Here is a 15,888-nt window from a genome sequence, read left to right as displayed (position 1 = left end):
CTTTCGGGTTGCCAATAGATGGATCAATGATGGGTCGATGGGTGCCGGTGCCGGAGCGAGGGCCAATCAGGCTCGGGTCTCAGCCGAATGATTGCGAGATGGGGGCGTTTTCCAGCCAGCTAATCGGCGATTAGCCAGCCCGCCGGTGGCTGCGGCGAGTCCCGTGCCGGGAAGGGTTTGCTCCGCCTCCGCTCCGCTCCCCTTTCTCTGAAAGTCCCCGTGGCCGCCCCGCTTTGGGTTGGCAGGTTACTTTCAGTTTCAGACTTTGGGTCTTCCAGGGCAGGAAGAAGAAAGAAAAGAGTTCATTCAGGATTTCAGGCCTGGGGGCTGCAGGCAGCAGCAGCAGACGTGAGCGACCGGCACCCGTCTCTCCCTTCACCTAGCTTGTTGCCTGCGTGGTGTGTGCCGTGGCTTTCCTTCTTCCTTTGCATCTGTAAAGGGGCGCCTACTGTGGCTAGGCTACGCATGGCGTGGCACGGAAAATGTGAGAAAGCTCAAAGATTGCGTGTGGTGATGGTAGATCAGTAGGCTAGATGTTCCAGGAAGCTGAGCACGAGATTTCCCTGCCTGCTCGGTTCTGAAAGCGGCGAGGGCGTCCAGCTCGATCGGTTTTCCTGTCCCTGTGTAGAGCGGTGGTAGACGCCAGCCAACAGTAGCCTACGCCAAAAAAGAAAAGAAAAGCTCTCTTCTTTGTTTCCACCTGTTTATGTCTTTCCTCCTTTCGCCGGTGACGCGTTCATCCGGACCAATGGAATCGGAGGCGAAGCTTGCAAAGGCCAGACCAGGTAGATGTGCGAGTGCTACAGTGCCGTGATGCTGCGCTCTCCAACCAGTACTCCGCTCGCCGATCGGGTTTCATGGCGCTGATGAGCCTATGGGCGTCGTTTGTCCGTGTGATTATTCTTCCTGCAAGTGCCTCCAAACCGAAGCAGCGCAGCACGTAGGTGGGCGCCCAGGGCCCGGCCGGCTTAAACTCGCCTGGTACTACAGTTTGTGCTGCCAGTGGGTGCCATCACGACGGCTTAACTGTGTATAGTAGCTAGCTAGGGCCCCCTTCACCAAGATCGCCACACCACCATTAACCCAAAACCTCACAATTTTTTATTCCTTTTTTTAAAAAGATCAAACCATCTGGCTAGTGTGGTTCTGCTTTGAAGCGTGCACAGGCATCATCGGCGCAGCGAGTGTGCACTAGCACTTGGATGGCTGATGAGAAAGTGATGGAACAAGGCCCAACCCAACCCAACCCAGGCCACTTGATGAGAGAGAGCACACGGCCGGCAGGGACCAGCAGCTAGCACCGCACCAGGATTTGGGGCCCTTATATATAGTATACGCGCATCACAGTGTCGGTGATCACGCTTTGGATGACAAGGTGGTGATTACAAAAGCCATTACCAGTTAGTAGGGAGGGAGGGTCGCTGTCTCGTCAGGGCGACTAAACAACGAGTCCCCTCCATGTCGTTTCGCCGCCCCCGCCGCCACCACCGCACCTGCATGCATAACGGAATACCACTACTCTACGTCTAGGACGTACACGCACCACACCCGCAGCCGATCTATATTTTAATTTTACTAACTCTCCCCGTTTCAAATTGTGGATCGTTTTGACAAATCTAGATGTTATGTCACACCGTATATTTAGATGTATAGCAAAAGCTATGTATTTAGATTTGTCAAAACGACCTGCAATTTGAAACGGATAGAGTAATTTATTAGCATTTCTTTTTTAAAAAATTTAGAAAATGTAATCAGCAAAAACTCTCTGGCTATGTATCGATAGAGGAGGAGGTTTTTAGCACGAAATGGGCCGGCACGGATGTGATCGCTGCTAGCTCCTCGAAGCAAAATAGGATGGGTCATAACAAGTGCTTTGTTGCAGTAGTGTACTGCGAAAACGAACCTAAGCTAGATGGTAGCTTCCACTGCTTTCCTCCAATCATTGCACTGTAATCCACTAATCCTAACGCCACCACCACCACCATCATCGCTCCTAAATGCCGTGAAAACTGAAAAGACGCGCGGCTTTTGTCCACCCATCGGACGCGAAAAGGCCGCAAACTAGACCTCGAGTCCGATCCCATCCGGTTATTCCGATCCTCCCGGGCGGCAGCTGCACTACTGCCCGCGACGATCGACGGCGACGACGACCGGCACCCAGGTCATCACAGGTCGCAAGCCACCCCAGCTGTGGAGACGGCGACACGCACCCGATGCCCGGCCCCCTCGTGGCGCGCCGGCCGCGCCACGCGACGACGCCCCCGTTCCTGCCTCGCCTCACGCCATGTAGCTCCAGCTCCGTCCACGTCTGCAGGCAGGCCCGACCGGCCAGCAGTTCGCCGCCGGCGTCACTCTACCCGGCGACCGGTCAACCCGCCGCCGCCGGCACCAGCCAGTGGCACGGGCATCTGCATGCAGCGCGAGCTGCTCACGGCACTGCGTTCGTTTGGCCCGGCGTTGCTTTCGAACGCGACACCACCACCGGTCCGCCACCGCAGGCGAGCGACGACGCAGACTGCCACTGCTTCCACGCATGAACACATGCATGATTGGGGTGGCGACGGGAGAGCAACTAGCTCGATCGGAGGGCACGGGGCGCTAGGTACTACGTGCTCCGGGGCCCAGGGTGCCGCGCGCGGCTCCCTCGGCAACCGGCTACTACCCTCCTCTCCTCGAGACGTGGCTGATCGATCCGGGGGGGGGGGGGGGGGGGGGCGTGGTTGTTGGGTATGCATCATCAGCTCGATCATGTCGCTGTTGGCACCGTTAAAATATTGTTGCGGGCCGATCGCATGCCGCGCGCGCGCCTACCATCCCGCGCCGAACGTACGGGAGGGATGACGTGCGGGATCGGACTCCATCAATCGGTCGAGTGGTTGGGTTCATGCTGTCAAGTCCCCATGCATGGACGACGATGATGCCATGGGAAACAAGCGAGATGCCGGTCGGGGCACGACGATCGATCCATCGACCTCCTGCATGCTGTCCTGCAACAACTTGCTGTCTCTGATCTCTACCTGCTACGTGCATACTCTCTGGCCTGTAGCGCCACTCGAGCTAGCTCTGAAGCTTCGTCGCCGATCATGTTCTTCTTCTATTTGGCGGTGTGGAACGGCGGCACTAGCACAGATGCTCTTCTTCTTTCATTGTCGTCGTCGTCCCTGCTTGGAAACGCGAGGGAAGTTTTTCTTTAAAAAAAACGGAGGACGATTTATGAATGATGGAGGAGAGGAGGAAGACGATTGCTAGCTGACGATGGTGCTAGTCTTGGACGATCTTTCAAGAGAACAACTCTCTCAACTGACGGTCAGCATATCTGGACCATGCATGTGCGGCGTGTTTTCCAACTGTTTCGCCATCGCCGGACCAGTCCTCACCGAAGGGTATTCAAAAGAGAGAGACTGGCTGGCTACCATCGTCGCTAGGTCGTCGTGAGAGTTAATTAACTCCCACTTGCGTCACGTAAATTCTGAACTTGTCATGTTCTCGACGGCTCTGACGGTGTCCGTATTCTCCCCCGGCCGGTTCGCCGGCGTCATCTGGAGGCTTTGCTTTTGGGCGCGTTCGGGATGGTGGTTTGCATTGGAAGCCAAGAGGGACATGGCCTTGTCACCAGCAAGTGGTGGTTTAGAATGTTCCAAAGGTAGAAAGCAGCCATGATTTTTGACGCGCGCTTCGGTGTGATTGCACCACACTTTCCCTTGTTTGGAGACTATTTGGGGGTAGCTAACTACTCTCCACCGAGAGCAAAACATGGAAATAAAATATCCACCGCACATCATATATAGCAAGCTACTTGTGCTCTCCTATTCACAGTGAAGGTGAGTGAACCCTGATCTCTATGAAAATACTGAAGTAGAGCCAAGAGCAATTTTGCCATACTATGTGCAGTAGTGCTTGTATCATCACAACCATACAATATAAATAGCATACAGAGGAATACATTTAAATAACAATTTTAAAAATATTGCATATACAACCTTTTCAGAAATTTTATATAAATAATATATTTGAAAAATAGTATGCATATTTTTTTTGAAATGTCATTTAAATAGCTTATCCATTTTTTTAAAAAAGCTATTTATTTTTTTGGAGAATTTATTTATACATCTTTTTCTGAAAACTTACTTTTTTATTTGGGGATCACTTTCTTTCTTTTTCTTTTGAAGAGCAGGCGATTACTTTCGTGCATGCAGCTAGGAAATTCACAGAATCTTGGAAAAGTACGAAATTTTGTGTGCTATAGCCGAGATAAAGTTCGTGTGTACACAAGTGTTTAGACCCATTCCTGCACCGTAGCTTTAATGTCCATGCTAATTTTGGATAAAAATTCAAAACATGCATTTTCATATGAACACGCTTTGCGCTGTAGAAAAATAAACCACCTATTACTTCCGTTGCATCAGCAAATCTTATGGTAACACTGAAGTAGTGACGGGACGCATGCGGAGTCGCTTTTTCTAGGGTTGAGAGTAGACGACCTCTGCAAGAAACACGCTCTTGATCAAAAGGTAGGGTGGAGCACATACATAAAGGGGAGAAGAAAACGAAAGGGTCTGTTTCATTTAGTTGTCACCTCACCTAGTCCCCGTCCTGGTACCTAACAGGGGCGTGTTGCATCAACCTGCTGGATAATGCCAGGAAGTAGGAACCTCCTCATTGCAAGTTCTGCGGGCCCACTTGCCAGGGTGATTAAGTCCTGGACAAATAATTCTGGTGGTTGGGGAAACCGGCCAAGGGTGATTATTCCCAATAATTCAGATTTCTAGGTTTCGTCCAATCATCGCTGTGGTTGTTGCACTCGAGGTTTATATAATGGTGACGAGAACTCGAAGAGTGAGCATCACTTTCCGAGTCCATGTAGAGTTGATAGCTCAGTATATTCCACTACAGTATGCATAACGGAACATAGTGGTGTTTGGTACATCCATTTGCCCCAACATGAACCAATTAATTAAAATGAACCCCTAATAACTAACTTCCTAGTGTTAAAAAGCAGCTAAACGATGCCTCAAGCTTGAAAATTACTAGAACTTCCTTTGTACTTGCTACCGTTGTATCTGAGTCAAACTATGAGCTTTAGATTTTTTTTTTTTGAGAGGGACTTTAGAGCCTTTATGGGACGAGGCTTGGGTCTGGGATTACTTGGCCCATGACTAGAGGCATTCATAGAGGCCCAGTCTTGGCTCAGTTACGTTGTACTACAGACCTTAACTTCTTCAAAGTTCTAATTTCATCTCATGCAGCTTAGCACCCATTCTAGGGTGAGAACAACATGGCCTGAGAAATAAACGCACGTGTTGGGGAAATTGATTGACTTTTTTTTACATGAGCTATTAATTTGTTTGTTTTCATATACATATAGTTACATCCACGTTCTAGTAAAAAAGGAAATGAATTACAGTCAACATGCCTCTTGCAGCTGCAAACATTCAAATGCCGATCGATCACTGGCAAAAAATGGTTTAATTTGCTTCTCTGTATAGCAGATGAAATTAAAAAAAAAAGGAGGACGGAAGATAGCACAAGAACATTTGATGGCGCACCGTGTCTGCATGCACGCATGCATGCGCTCATTCACGGGCCGTTCCACGGCCACCACCGTTTCACGTCCTCCTCCTCCGGCGGGAGCATCATCATCGTCGCACCACCGGAACTCACTCCAGAAGTAGTACTCCCGCCGCTCGCGACGGCGGCGCCACCACCCCTCCAGCTCGCGCCGTCGGCCACCACCGCGGCGCGCGCGGCGGCGGAGTCCTTGCCGGTGAGCATCTGCACGACGTCCTTGAAGCTGGCCTGGTCCGTGCTCACCTCCCTCGTGACGATGTGCTTCACCTTCACCTGCTGCTGCTGGTGCGCCGCCCCCGTCCCGGCGGCCCTGGTGGTGGCCTCCGTCGCGGGAGGAGCCGGCGGCCTCGACCAGCCGCCGCCGCCTCTCGGCCGTCCGTCGTCCATATCGATCGAGCAGCTTATTATTACCCTAGCTCCACCTCCTCGCAGCATGTAGCTTCTTAATTTGAGCTCATGGACGGATCGGACCTCCCCAGCAGTGACAAGTAATACGCTTTCATTTATAGGTAGATATAGGGCTAGCTAGCTGTGTGGTATGGTGATCACGATTTGACCAGCGCCACTGGCCTCCTGCGTGGAGTTGTCTTTTGAGCGACAGGGATCCAGCAGGGAGGGAGGGAAAGGTCGCAGCGTGCGGGTGGAAGAACCGGCAAAAATCGCCGTTGAACGGAGACGGATCGGAGGAGCGCGACCGGTCGATCTTCAGAGGACTAGTCGCCCGGCCTGTTCTAGCCAAGTTTCAGGATTTAATTCCGATCCTTCTGATCCATCCATGCAGCTAGCTAGCTAGATCACTGGTAGCTACCAGTAATGTCCTGTCGACCTCCATGAAGATCGGGCGCGTTGCAGGTTGCCTTTTCTAGAGAGCAACACGATACCGGAACTCTGAACCTTCTTCCAAACATTCTCGTGTGGTCGAAGCTGCACGGAAGCTAGCTGTTCCAGTTTCCTGCGCCGGATTGCCGGCTGGACCAGTCGACGGCGACGCAGCTGGCGGCCGGCCGGGTTTCCTCTTGATCGGCACGTCCGTACGGAACACGGTCGCGTGGCGTGGAACCGATCGCTGCACGCGCGGCCGCCGGAGATCTTCTTGTCCCGTCCGGTTCAACATCACCGGGATCCCGTTCCTCATCCGGGCCAGGACTTCTCTGCCTCCGTCGATCTGATCGTCGTGATCGTTGCTGTGACCTGGCACGGCGCGCCCTGATTGCGTCAGGCGCCGGGAGGGATCGACCCACCGTAAGGCGGCGTGCGTTCGTGCGTGGACCTAACGGTGACGACGCTAGCTTGTGAGCGGCCGAGAAAGTAAATCACGGCAGATCTAGGAGGCGGGGAGGCAGACGGTGACCGGCGGCGGCGCGAGTGCCGGGGTCCCCGTCTGGTCTTCTGTCCATCGCTTCCTTCGTCCCAGGTGTCGCCTCCGCGGCCCGTCCGCGTGCCGAGGGCAATTGGGCTCGAATCAAGCCATGCTGGGCTGAATATGCAAGTACGTTAGGCCTTTTCACCAGGCACGGCCTGTTCTTCCCGGTGCTAATTAATTGTGGGCCGGCACACCGTTACTGCCTGCAAAGGAAAGGAAATAGCAAAGGTAATTTCATCTACAAATAAAAGAAAAATGTGATTCACACATTGGCACTTCCACGTCATCGGCATGCCATTGCACATGCTTGATGGCCCGGGTGTGCCCTAAATTCACAGTGCAACTAACACTTGCCTCAGTCTACCAAAAAGATTCTTCTCATCTTTCTGCAATAGTCACCCCCTACCGTACCAATTTTTTTCCTCTTTTTTTGCATGCTGTGTGACTCCATTCTCTGTTTATTTTCTTGATTAACCCCAGAGCTTTGCTCTAGAAGATGATCAATCGCAAGAGCACATGTATTTTGTTAAAAAAAGTTAAAAAAACATCAGATTCATAATGTAGATTCGCAGAGCTAACTCTTCGCTAAAACAAATTTCGCTGGCTACTTTGCATGGCAAATATATTATGTGTGCCACATACACACACCGCATGAAGAATATGCATGACAGCGTACGCCTGCGCTATCATTTCCTGCGAAAAGACTTGCAAGTTGCAAAGAGCATCGCGGACATGCATCTCTACACATCCAGCCTTCCAGGGGCATCTTTTTTTCTCGATCCCCTGAAAGACTAGCTAGCTGGTTGCCATGTGTTCCTTAAAGCTACTAGCAGCTAGCTAGGCACTCGGTCCTCAGTTGGATGCCAGGCAATGAGATCCGATTCTTGGGCTCCCGTCCGGGCCGTCCCTGTCCAACAATGTGCAATGTTTTTTGAACTTTCGGTCTGCTCAGGCCGTCATCAAAATGATTCCTTTTTTTTATCCTCTTGGAAAGTTTGGAATCTCTAGGCCGGGCAAAGAAGACTGCAAGAGGGATAAGGCTGAGGCGCCGGTGCAATTTTTTTTTCCACGAATTGACTACTTAGGATTCCATCCGGCGCGGTTAGTTAGTTAGTACTAGTAAAAAGACACCTCGCTGACGAGATGGGGGATCAGGTTACCTCAGGCATAGCACAAGCTTATCTGTCTAGCTAGGTCTAAACGTACCAGTTCTCACTAAAAAAAGGACTAAAAAGGAGAACAAAAATATAATCATCGCCCACTCATGAAAAAGCCTCAGGCGATCGGGAAAATGAAAATATATTTTTTGTAGAATTTATTTGATATCGGTGCATTTTAGTTTCATAAGAAAACGTACCTTCATATGCATGCCTTTTTGTGTAAAACGAATACTTGCGTATGCATCTCATTCTTCATGAAACCTTGCATGACATGCAGATGGACGCAGCATGGCACATTCATTCGTTCCATCTAGAACAACAAGCAGTGACCCATGATGAAATGCCTTATGCCGCGGCATTCAGTTTCATCCAGCACGTACTGGTGCTGATTTGGCCGGCAGGCTGGGTTCTTTTGGGCGACAAGAACGACTGGTACGCATCCTCCCACGCCAGGTAGCCGTGCTGAACTGCTGTTCCAGCATGGTGGACGCGCCGCGCTGCGACACACACACGGAAGCTCATCGACACACTCCAAGTTGGGCCGGCCGGCCGGTCGGAGCAGGAGAATTCTAAAACGTCATGCGTGTTGTCATTAGAAAGGCACGAGGAAAAAGGGTTATACCTTTTGTTCCTGGGAAATCCATGCACGCACGTATGCTCCGGGGACAACGAACAGTCATGCATGCATATGCTGCTCTTTTTCTCTTTAAGAAAAAATAAAAATGAAAACGAGGTATGAGTAGGATAAATACGATGCTCGATCAGTGCATCTCCAGCGGTTTCTAAATATCAGGTGTGCCCTTTACTATTCACAAGTCAATGCGATTTTACCTCCAGTAAACGGTCAGAACAAGAGCAAATACTCAAAGATCAAAGGAAAAATTGCAATGACTTGTGAAAAATAAAGGGCAAAATTACAAAGTTAAAAAAATGAGGGCAAAACCATAACTGCAGGGGCAAGAACACCAAAAAAACCTTTATTTATTCTTTTAGCCTGTATAATATATTTGGGGTACACCTGATATTGTCTTGTTTGTTTGCTTTTAAACTTCTCTAGTTTTTTAGTAGCAGTGGAATAGACACCCCAAGTCAGGTTCTTTTTTTTTTTTGCGGGTACCCAAGTCAGGTTCTTGGCAAACCAACTTTTGTTCTAAATTTAGTAGCTGAGTCTTTGGTTCAGTGTTTGGCCTACCGTTTCCCAAAAGAAAAAAAGATTAGAGAGGCTCGGTAAAACTGGTAGACCGAAAATTGGCCAAAAGTCTCAAAATTACTAAACGAATTTATCTGAATGAAAACAATTACCGGTCATATGTTTATGTCTAGGGGTTGACCGGTAGAACAGAAAATCACTGATAATTTTCGGCGAATTGTAGCTGAAATTTTGAACCCTGCTTTAGCTACGGACGCGTGTGATGATATTGATGTTGTATAATTGAAAAGGACAAGGCCAGGTGGTAGAAAAAAAGACGGTGAAAAGTAATTGTAAATATTGATTCCCTTGAAACTTTAGCATCACTAGCCAGTTAGCAAGTAGGTGCATCATGCCTCGATAGAAGGAAATGTCGGTACAGGATAAAAGGACTTGACTTTGTGTTTGTGCCGTAGCAAGATAGATGATGCCTTTCTTTTCAAGTCGGTTAAATGTATGCAGACGATTGGATGCTCCATTCACGATCAGATAGGACTCCAACGACTAACGAAAACTGAAAAACAGGCAATAATGATTGGGTTTAATCTTCTACACCTGTACGTCTCTAAGAGACGTCATCAGCCACTTTTCTTCCCACGTGTGATTATACCAGCATCGAGAGACAGGGCGTCTAAAAAAACAAAAAGCAAGAGATATGGGGCACATGTATGGCACTATAGCAGTGCCGTTAACTGTGATCTAGGGGTCTCAAATTAGGTCAGATCATCGGCTTCTAGGCCCATATATACCCTTGAAGGCAAAACAAAAAAAAAAGGCACAGAAAAGTAATGCGATCGAGGAGCCAGTTGATGTAGTTACATGGTTGTTTTGTACTGTGGTCTTAGTCTGTATATCGTGTATTTCTATATATAAAGATTTTTTGGTAGCACTAGCCACTACTACAGAAAAAGACCCTTTAGTCCCGGTTGACTCCAATTAGAACTAAAGATTTTAGACATCAACCGGTACTAAAGAGTGACTTTTAGTTCCAGTTGGAGCCTCCAATTGGAATTAAAGATTCCTACCGCTCCCTAGCCATTGGACCTGAGACTAATACCTATATTAGTTCCGGACTCAAATGTGGCTGAGATAAATCCATGAGATCGATATGGAGTAGTGAGCGCTTCATACATACCTTTTTCTTAGAAATTCATCAAAGGACAAAATATAACTCATTACCCACAATTTTGCAGCTGGTTATTAGCTAGCAAAACGTACTAGCAGAAAGCAGTGTTGGGCACCTCCAAAAAACTGTGGGAAAGTATCAGATCCAAAGTGGAATGAAGCATCTTGTCAGTGTCCTAGGTTCAGCTGCCGACACTGTACTAGCTCGCATGTATGCATTCTCGATCTCTTGCAAACTGCTCCTCCTCTCTGAACCCGTTCGCCGCCCTTGGGATCGACGGTGGCGCGCCATATTCTTGAGGACCGGCCGGGATAAAGATCGGAATGGAGCCTGCTTTTAACCTATTACGGGCGTGCGTCATGTCTACGCCTTACTCAATATGGCAACTGATCTGACATCGCATGTGCTGCGTCGTCTTCATCCTTTCCGACCACGCCCAAGCCATGGCCGCCCCTTGGCACCAAATGATTCTAGCTCCTCCTCTCTCGCTCGTCCTATGACTATCCAAAGTTCAGATCTTGTTCGCCTTTCGACATCGCCACCGTGCACATAAACGGAAGCTTTACGCCACGGATCGATCGACAGCAGGCCAGCCCTGCGCTGAGTAGTGTCGAGCGTACACCGTCTGCAAAGGAGAGACCCTATCCTGCCTGAGCAAATCAGGCGGCTAAGCACAATCACCACCATTAAATCGCCGCGTAATTGGCAGACATTCCCTCGACCATACCGTGCGCCATGGATCGAACATGTTGCTGCTTGTTCGATACATCGAGTCCGAGACGCAACGTATAATGGAGAAGACGGGTCGAGCTGCTGGTCATATGCATAGCATCAGCATCATCATTCATCAGCCAGCACCCAGCAGCAGCAGCTAGCAGCAGCTTGTGTAGAGATGATGGATTTATACGGCAGCTAGCTAGCACTGACGCTGCTGGTGGGTGCACTTGCGATCGATAGATCGATCTCCAATAGGAGCTAGGGAGCTCATCAAGTCGCCACTGCTTTGGCGGGTGCGTCGTCGAAAGCCGCCAGCGATGCCCGACCGGCGAGCGTGCAGTGTCACGTCCACATGAAGATAGAAAGGGACGCGAGATTCTGCTGCTCTGATCAGCAGACCCGGGAAAGCCGTACGCCATGCTCTTGTTCAGCACCCAGCATCGATCAGGCAAGTCGATCGATATATACCGGCCCTGAGCTTGACCGACTCCTATATAAAGTGGGTGAGACACAATGCAAGCATGGACACCAACCAACACAAGCCAGTAGGCCAGATCGAGCTGGCTCGAAGATCTACTAGCTAGGTACTAGCTGCAGCTGCAGGTCTCATCAGCCGGCTGGTACGGTCATCACCCAGCTCGTGCCAAGTAGCTACTAGCACACATCCCTGTTCTTGCGAGTAGAGAACAATACGTTCCTGCTCTCGATGGCCGGCGGCAGGGACAGGGACCCGCTGGTTGTTGGCAGGGTTGTGGGCGACGTGCTGGATCCCTTCGTCCGGACCACCAACCTCAGGGTCAGCTTCGGCTCCCGGACCGTGTCCAACGGCTGCGAGCTCAAGCCGTCCATGGTCGGGCACCAGCCCAGGGTCGAGGTCGGCGGCCTCGACATGAGGACGTTCTACACCCTCGTGCGTACTACACGCCGCACATGCTTTCTTTTCTTTTCTTCTTCTTCTTCTTCTACATTCCAGCAGTGACTGTTTCGTGTAGACTAATGAACCGTGCGTGTGCTTCTTCTTCATCATCAGGTGATGATCGACCCGGATGCTCCGAGCCCAAGCGACCCCAACCTTAGGGAGTATTTGCATTGGTAATAATATAATAAAAAAGAAAGCTTGTTCAGATTAGTTATTCTGTCACTCTTTATGTAGTGTACTAGCTATATGCTAGACAATTACAGGCGCTAGTGCAGCATGTATCTTGTCGTCACGATCGATAGATGATGCATGGTGGCATACGGACCGATTGATCCACACTCTGTCTTCTCATGCAGGCTGGTCACTGACATTCCAGGGACTACCGGGGCAACGTTCGGTGAGCCATCAGCTCCCTGTCTTAATCTGCCGTCTCTACCTCTGTCAGACAAACTTACATTATGACTTTTACTCAGAAAAAAAAACAGAGCAAATAAATCAGATGGGCACGGCACAACACATGTATCGTCTTCACTTGTTGGGTTGCATATATAAATAAAGATGGATTACTACACGCATAAGGTTAATTAGTTAAAAATAAATAAATCCACACATAGTAATTAATAAGGTATATACTATACTTGCTGATAATAATATAATAGTGGTGCATACCATGCATGTGATTATTGACTGGTGGATATCGGAGAGCGCGTGCATGCAGGGCAAGAGGTGATGTGCTACGAGAACCCTCGTCCGACGATGGGGATCCACCGCTTCGTGTTCGTGCTGTTCCAGCAGCTGGGGCGGCAGACGGTGTACGCCCCCGGGTGGCGCCAGAACTTCAACACCAGGGACTTCGCCGAGCTCTACAACCTCGGCCCGCCGGTCGCCGCCGTCTACTTCAACTGCCAGCGCGAGGCCGGCTCCGGCGGAAGGAGGATGTACCCTAACTGATGTATCATCCGACGACCCAAGCAAGATACTAGGGTTGTGTGTGTTTGTGTGGCTTGCCACACCAACACAGCATTTAACGATGGCATAAGTATGATTGCAAGGAAATTGATGATGAACTAGGCAGCAGCTAGAAGCCAAGACGACGAAGCCTAGCTAATTAGCAAATATCAGTACATATAGTGCGGTGTCCACAATAAACGGCTAGTTCTGACATGGCATGCTGGCTGTATTATGTGAATCTTCTTCTGCCTAGTGCTTACACATCTATCTATAGGTACCCATGCTTGTATATATTTATCATATATGCATGGGAGACAAATTATAATTAAGCATGTAAATGGAATGACAGACTGCTTTACGGTACGTACGGTGTATATGCCATGCATGCTCGACGGTGGAAGCAGGAATGTGCAGGAAAGTTGGCGAAGCGAGCACACCGTCACGTGAGGCTGCTGGTGGGCGGCCTTGGCCCTTTTGAAGGGTCAGAGATTCACCGGATGCCGTTGCAAGAACAGCATCGAGCAGGCTTTCCCCGGTGGATCATGTAGGCAGGCAAAGCTCTAAGGATTCATCTTCCTCCTCTGCATACTTGCCTTTGATTTTGTTATTTAATTTCAGTGCAACATGATCGACTGGACTGTGCCCTCCTAGGCCCTAGCTGCCCGCAGTATGCATGAAAAGGAGCAGAGGTCGCCCAACGCGTCGATGATGCATGAGCTCCGGAGGAAGAGCAGATCATATGGCCGGCGTACGTACCTGCTGGTAGTTATTACCTAGTTGCGGGGACTACTAGTGCGCAGGCATTACGCGATCGAGTTCGCCGCCGCCGTCGCCGGCCATCCATCTGGATCTCGCGGCCTGCTCGCCGGTCACAACTCACAAACGACCCACCCATCACACAAGGTGGAATATTATTTTTGTATTGTTCATTTTTTATTCCACGTTAAGAAGATGTTCAAATGACTGGATCACACATGTAAGCTATTTGGACCAGTTTCTTGGGCCTGTCTGTTGGGCCGGTTTCAGGCGCAAACAGAGAGCGCGGGCCGCGGAACATGGAAGCCTTGGGCTGAGCAACGGCGGAGGCCTTCTGTGACGCGACAGCGCGCAGTCGCGCGCGCTGCCCGGAGCAGGCCCCTCTTGGGCCGGGCTGGACGTCGGCCGCAGCCTGGTTCATCATTTCACGCTTTTGCAAGTTGAAGTGAGTGACGACGCAGCAAGGCACGGCACGGCACGGAAATGGTTCGTGCTGCAGTAGGTAGGTTTGGTACCATGACACATTACTGTTTTTGGCCACCTGGCATATCAAATCATTTGATGAGATTAAAATCCTAACAAAATTTGCACCGAGAATGGCCTAGATAGGTCCATCATTTCGCACTCTTTAGTAGAAAACCCGCCTTAGAAGTTAGAACCCTAACTACGATAAACGAAAAACTCGTTGGACTCGACCCGAGTACCAGGTGTTTCCTCCGTTGGGCACCATTGTGCCAATCAAGGAGGCACTTTAGCCTTTACACCCAGTCGAACCCCTTTAACCTCCCAATCTAGCTATCTAGTATGCGTCAAATTCAAAAGAGAAGAAAGGTTTTCTCTGAATGACCAGAGAAGAAAGCAATACACCTACACGTCATCCAGGGTGCGGAGCTAGCCAATGCCGGTGTCATTTCGGTTTATAAATAGGGTGTAACAGTAATTTGCTACTGATTTTGGGTGCGTTTGGTTCAGCTGTGAGCTGTGAAAAAGCTGCTGTCAGATGTCTGCTGTGAAAAAGCTGCCGTAAGATGCATGCTGTGAAAAAATTAAAAGTCGTTTGGTTCAAACTGCTGTGAGTTATCGACCGTGAAAAAGTTATATATTGCCTTTATGCAAATTGATAGTATACAATAACTTTTTGTGATGACAAATTCTTTTTCGTTTAAATCTTTATTTATATATATGAAAATATTTGGAGTTAACTTTTTTGTATTTTTTTATTTTTATTTTCCTATATATGAAAATCTTTATTTTCTTATATATAAAAAAGAATTGAAAGGGTATATATGTGACCAATATTAAGTGTGTAGTTTTCACAAATTCGGAAAAGTTGCAAAAGTAAGGTACAACCTACTTTCAAATTTGTACTATAGAAAAACAGTTTTTTCAAAACAGTTGCAGAAAAGCTGAACCTCTTTAATTCAGCTTCCACTTCTGAAAGCAGAAGCAGGTTCAGAAAGCTCAAGGAAACACACGAATCATCGTTGTCAGCTGACATTCGCGAACAAGTCCTGACTCCGCCCTTGATGTCGCCGACCTCTCCTAGAATAGTATGGGCGAAGGCGAATGGAAGTTGAAAGCACACACCACGTTCACGAGTGTATCCATGTTACCTTATCTTCTGTGGACGCGTGATGCATTGACGAAGACGGTGAGCCCATTGCAGCAGACGACGCAGCCCGTACCACCGGCCGCCGCCCGCCCTCCAGCCGGCCTGCAGCGCGCGCGTCGACCGCCCGCCGAGGTGGCGCTCCTGGACTTCCAACCGGCGGATTGCCGTTCGCCGGCGAGCTCGACGTACTATTCCACCACCAACCTCAGCTCCGCCGGCATGGCATGGCATGCAGCAGCTTCAGTGGCTAAACTACAGGCGGCGGCGAGAGCTCGGTCTTGGCGTCTTGCCGGCGGCCACACCGCGGTTCTTGTCCTGGCCAGCATACCGGCCACATTTATGGGGGGCGTCGGTCGCGCGCTCAACCGGGTAACGCCGATTCGGTGGGTCGTGCCCCAATTGCAGCGCGGATCGATTCTCGCGGTCACTGTCGTGTGCCCTGTGTCCATGCCGCTACGCTCCAAGCAGAGCTCGCGAAAACGCCTGCGCTTGATGTGGACGACGAGGTCTGCGGAAAATCTATGCCT

General features: G+C 49.8%; 1 protein-coding gene across 1 annotated transcript; it reads left to right on the top strand.

The window, feature by feature from the left end:
- The first annotated feature begins 11,786 nt into the window (after positions 1 to 11,786).
- On the top strand, positions 11,787 to 13,222 carry LOC112889541 (protein HEADING DATE 3A). Its single transcript, XM_025956239.1, has 4 exons — positions 11,787 to 12,033; positions 12,154 to 12,215; positions 12,399 to 12,439; positions 12,761 to 13,222. Exons 1-4 carry the CDS (start codon positions 11,830 to 11,832, stop codon positions 12,991 to 12,993), a joined length of 540 nt encoding a protein of 179 aa, XP_025812024.1. The 5' UTR covers positions 11,787 to 11,829; the 3' UTR covers positions 12,994 to 13,222.
- Positions 13,223 to 15,888: the final 2,666 nt, after the last annotated feature.

This window comes from Panicum hallii, chromosome 4, assembly GCF_002211085.1.
Source record: "Panicum hallii strain FIL2 chromosome 4, PHallii_v3.1, whole genome shotgun sequence".
NCBI classification, from domain to species: Eukaryota; Viridiplantae; Streptophyta; class Magnoliopsida; order Poales; family Poaceae; genus Panicum; species Panicum hallii.
The sequence above is the reverse complement of the archived record's forward strand: the minus strand, read 5'-3'. Positions and strand labels throughout refer to the sequence as shown.

Excerpts from the sequence above, each read along its gene's own strand:
- LOC112889541 (XM_025956239.1), top strand. The coding sequence starts at position 11,830 with ATGGCCGGCGGCAGGGACAGGGACCCGCTGGTTGTTGGCAGGGTTGTG. Across the intron at positions 12,034-12,153 it reads TGAGGACGTTCTACACCCTC|GTGATGATCGACCCGGATGC; the intron begins GTGCGTACTACA and ends CTTCATCATCAG. Across the intron at positions 12,440-12,760 it reads GACTACCGGGGCAACGTTCG|GGCAAGAGGTGATGTGCTAC; the intron begins GTGAGCCATCAG and ends GCGTGCATGCAG.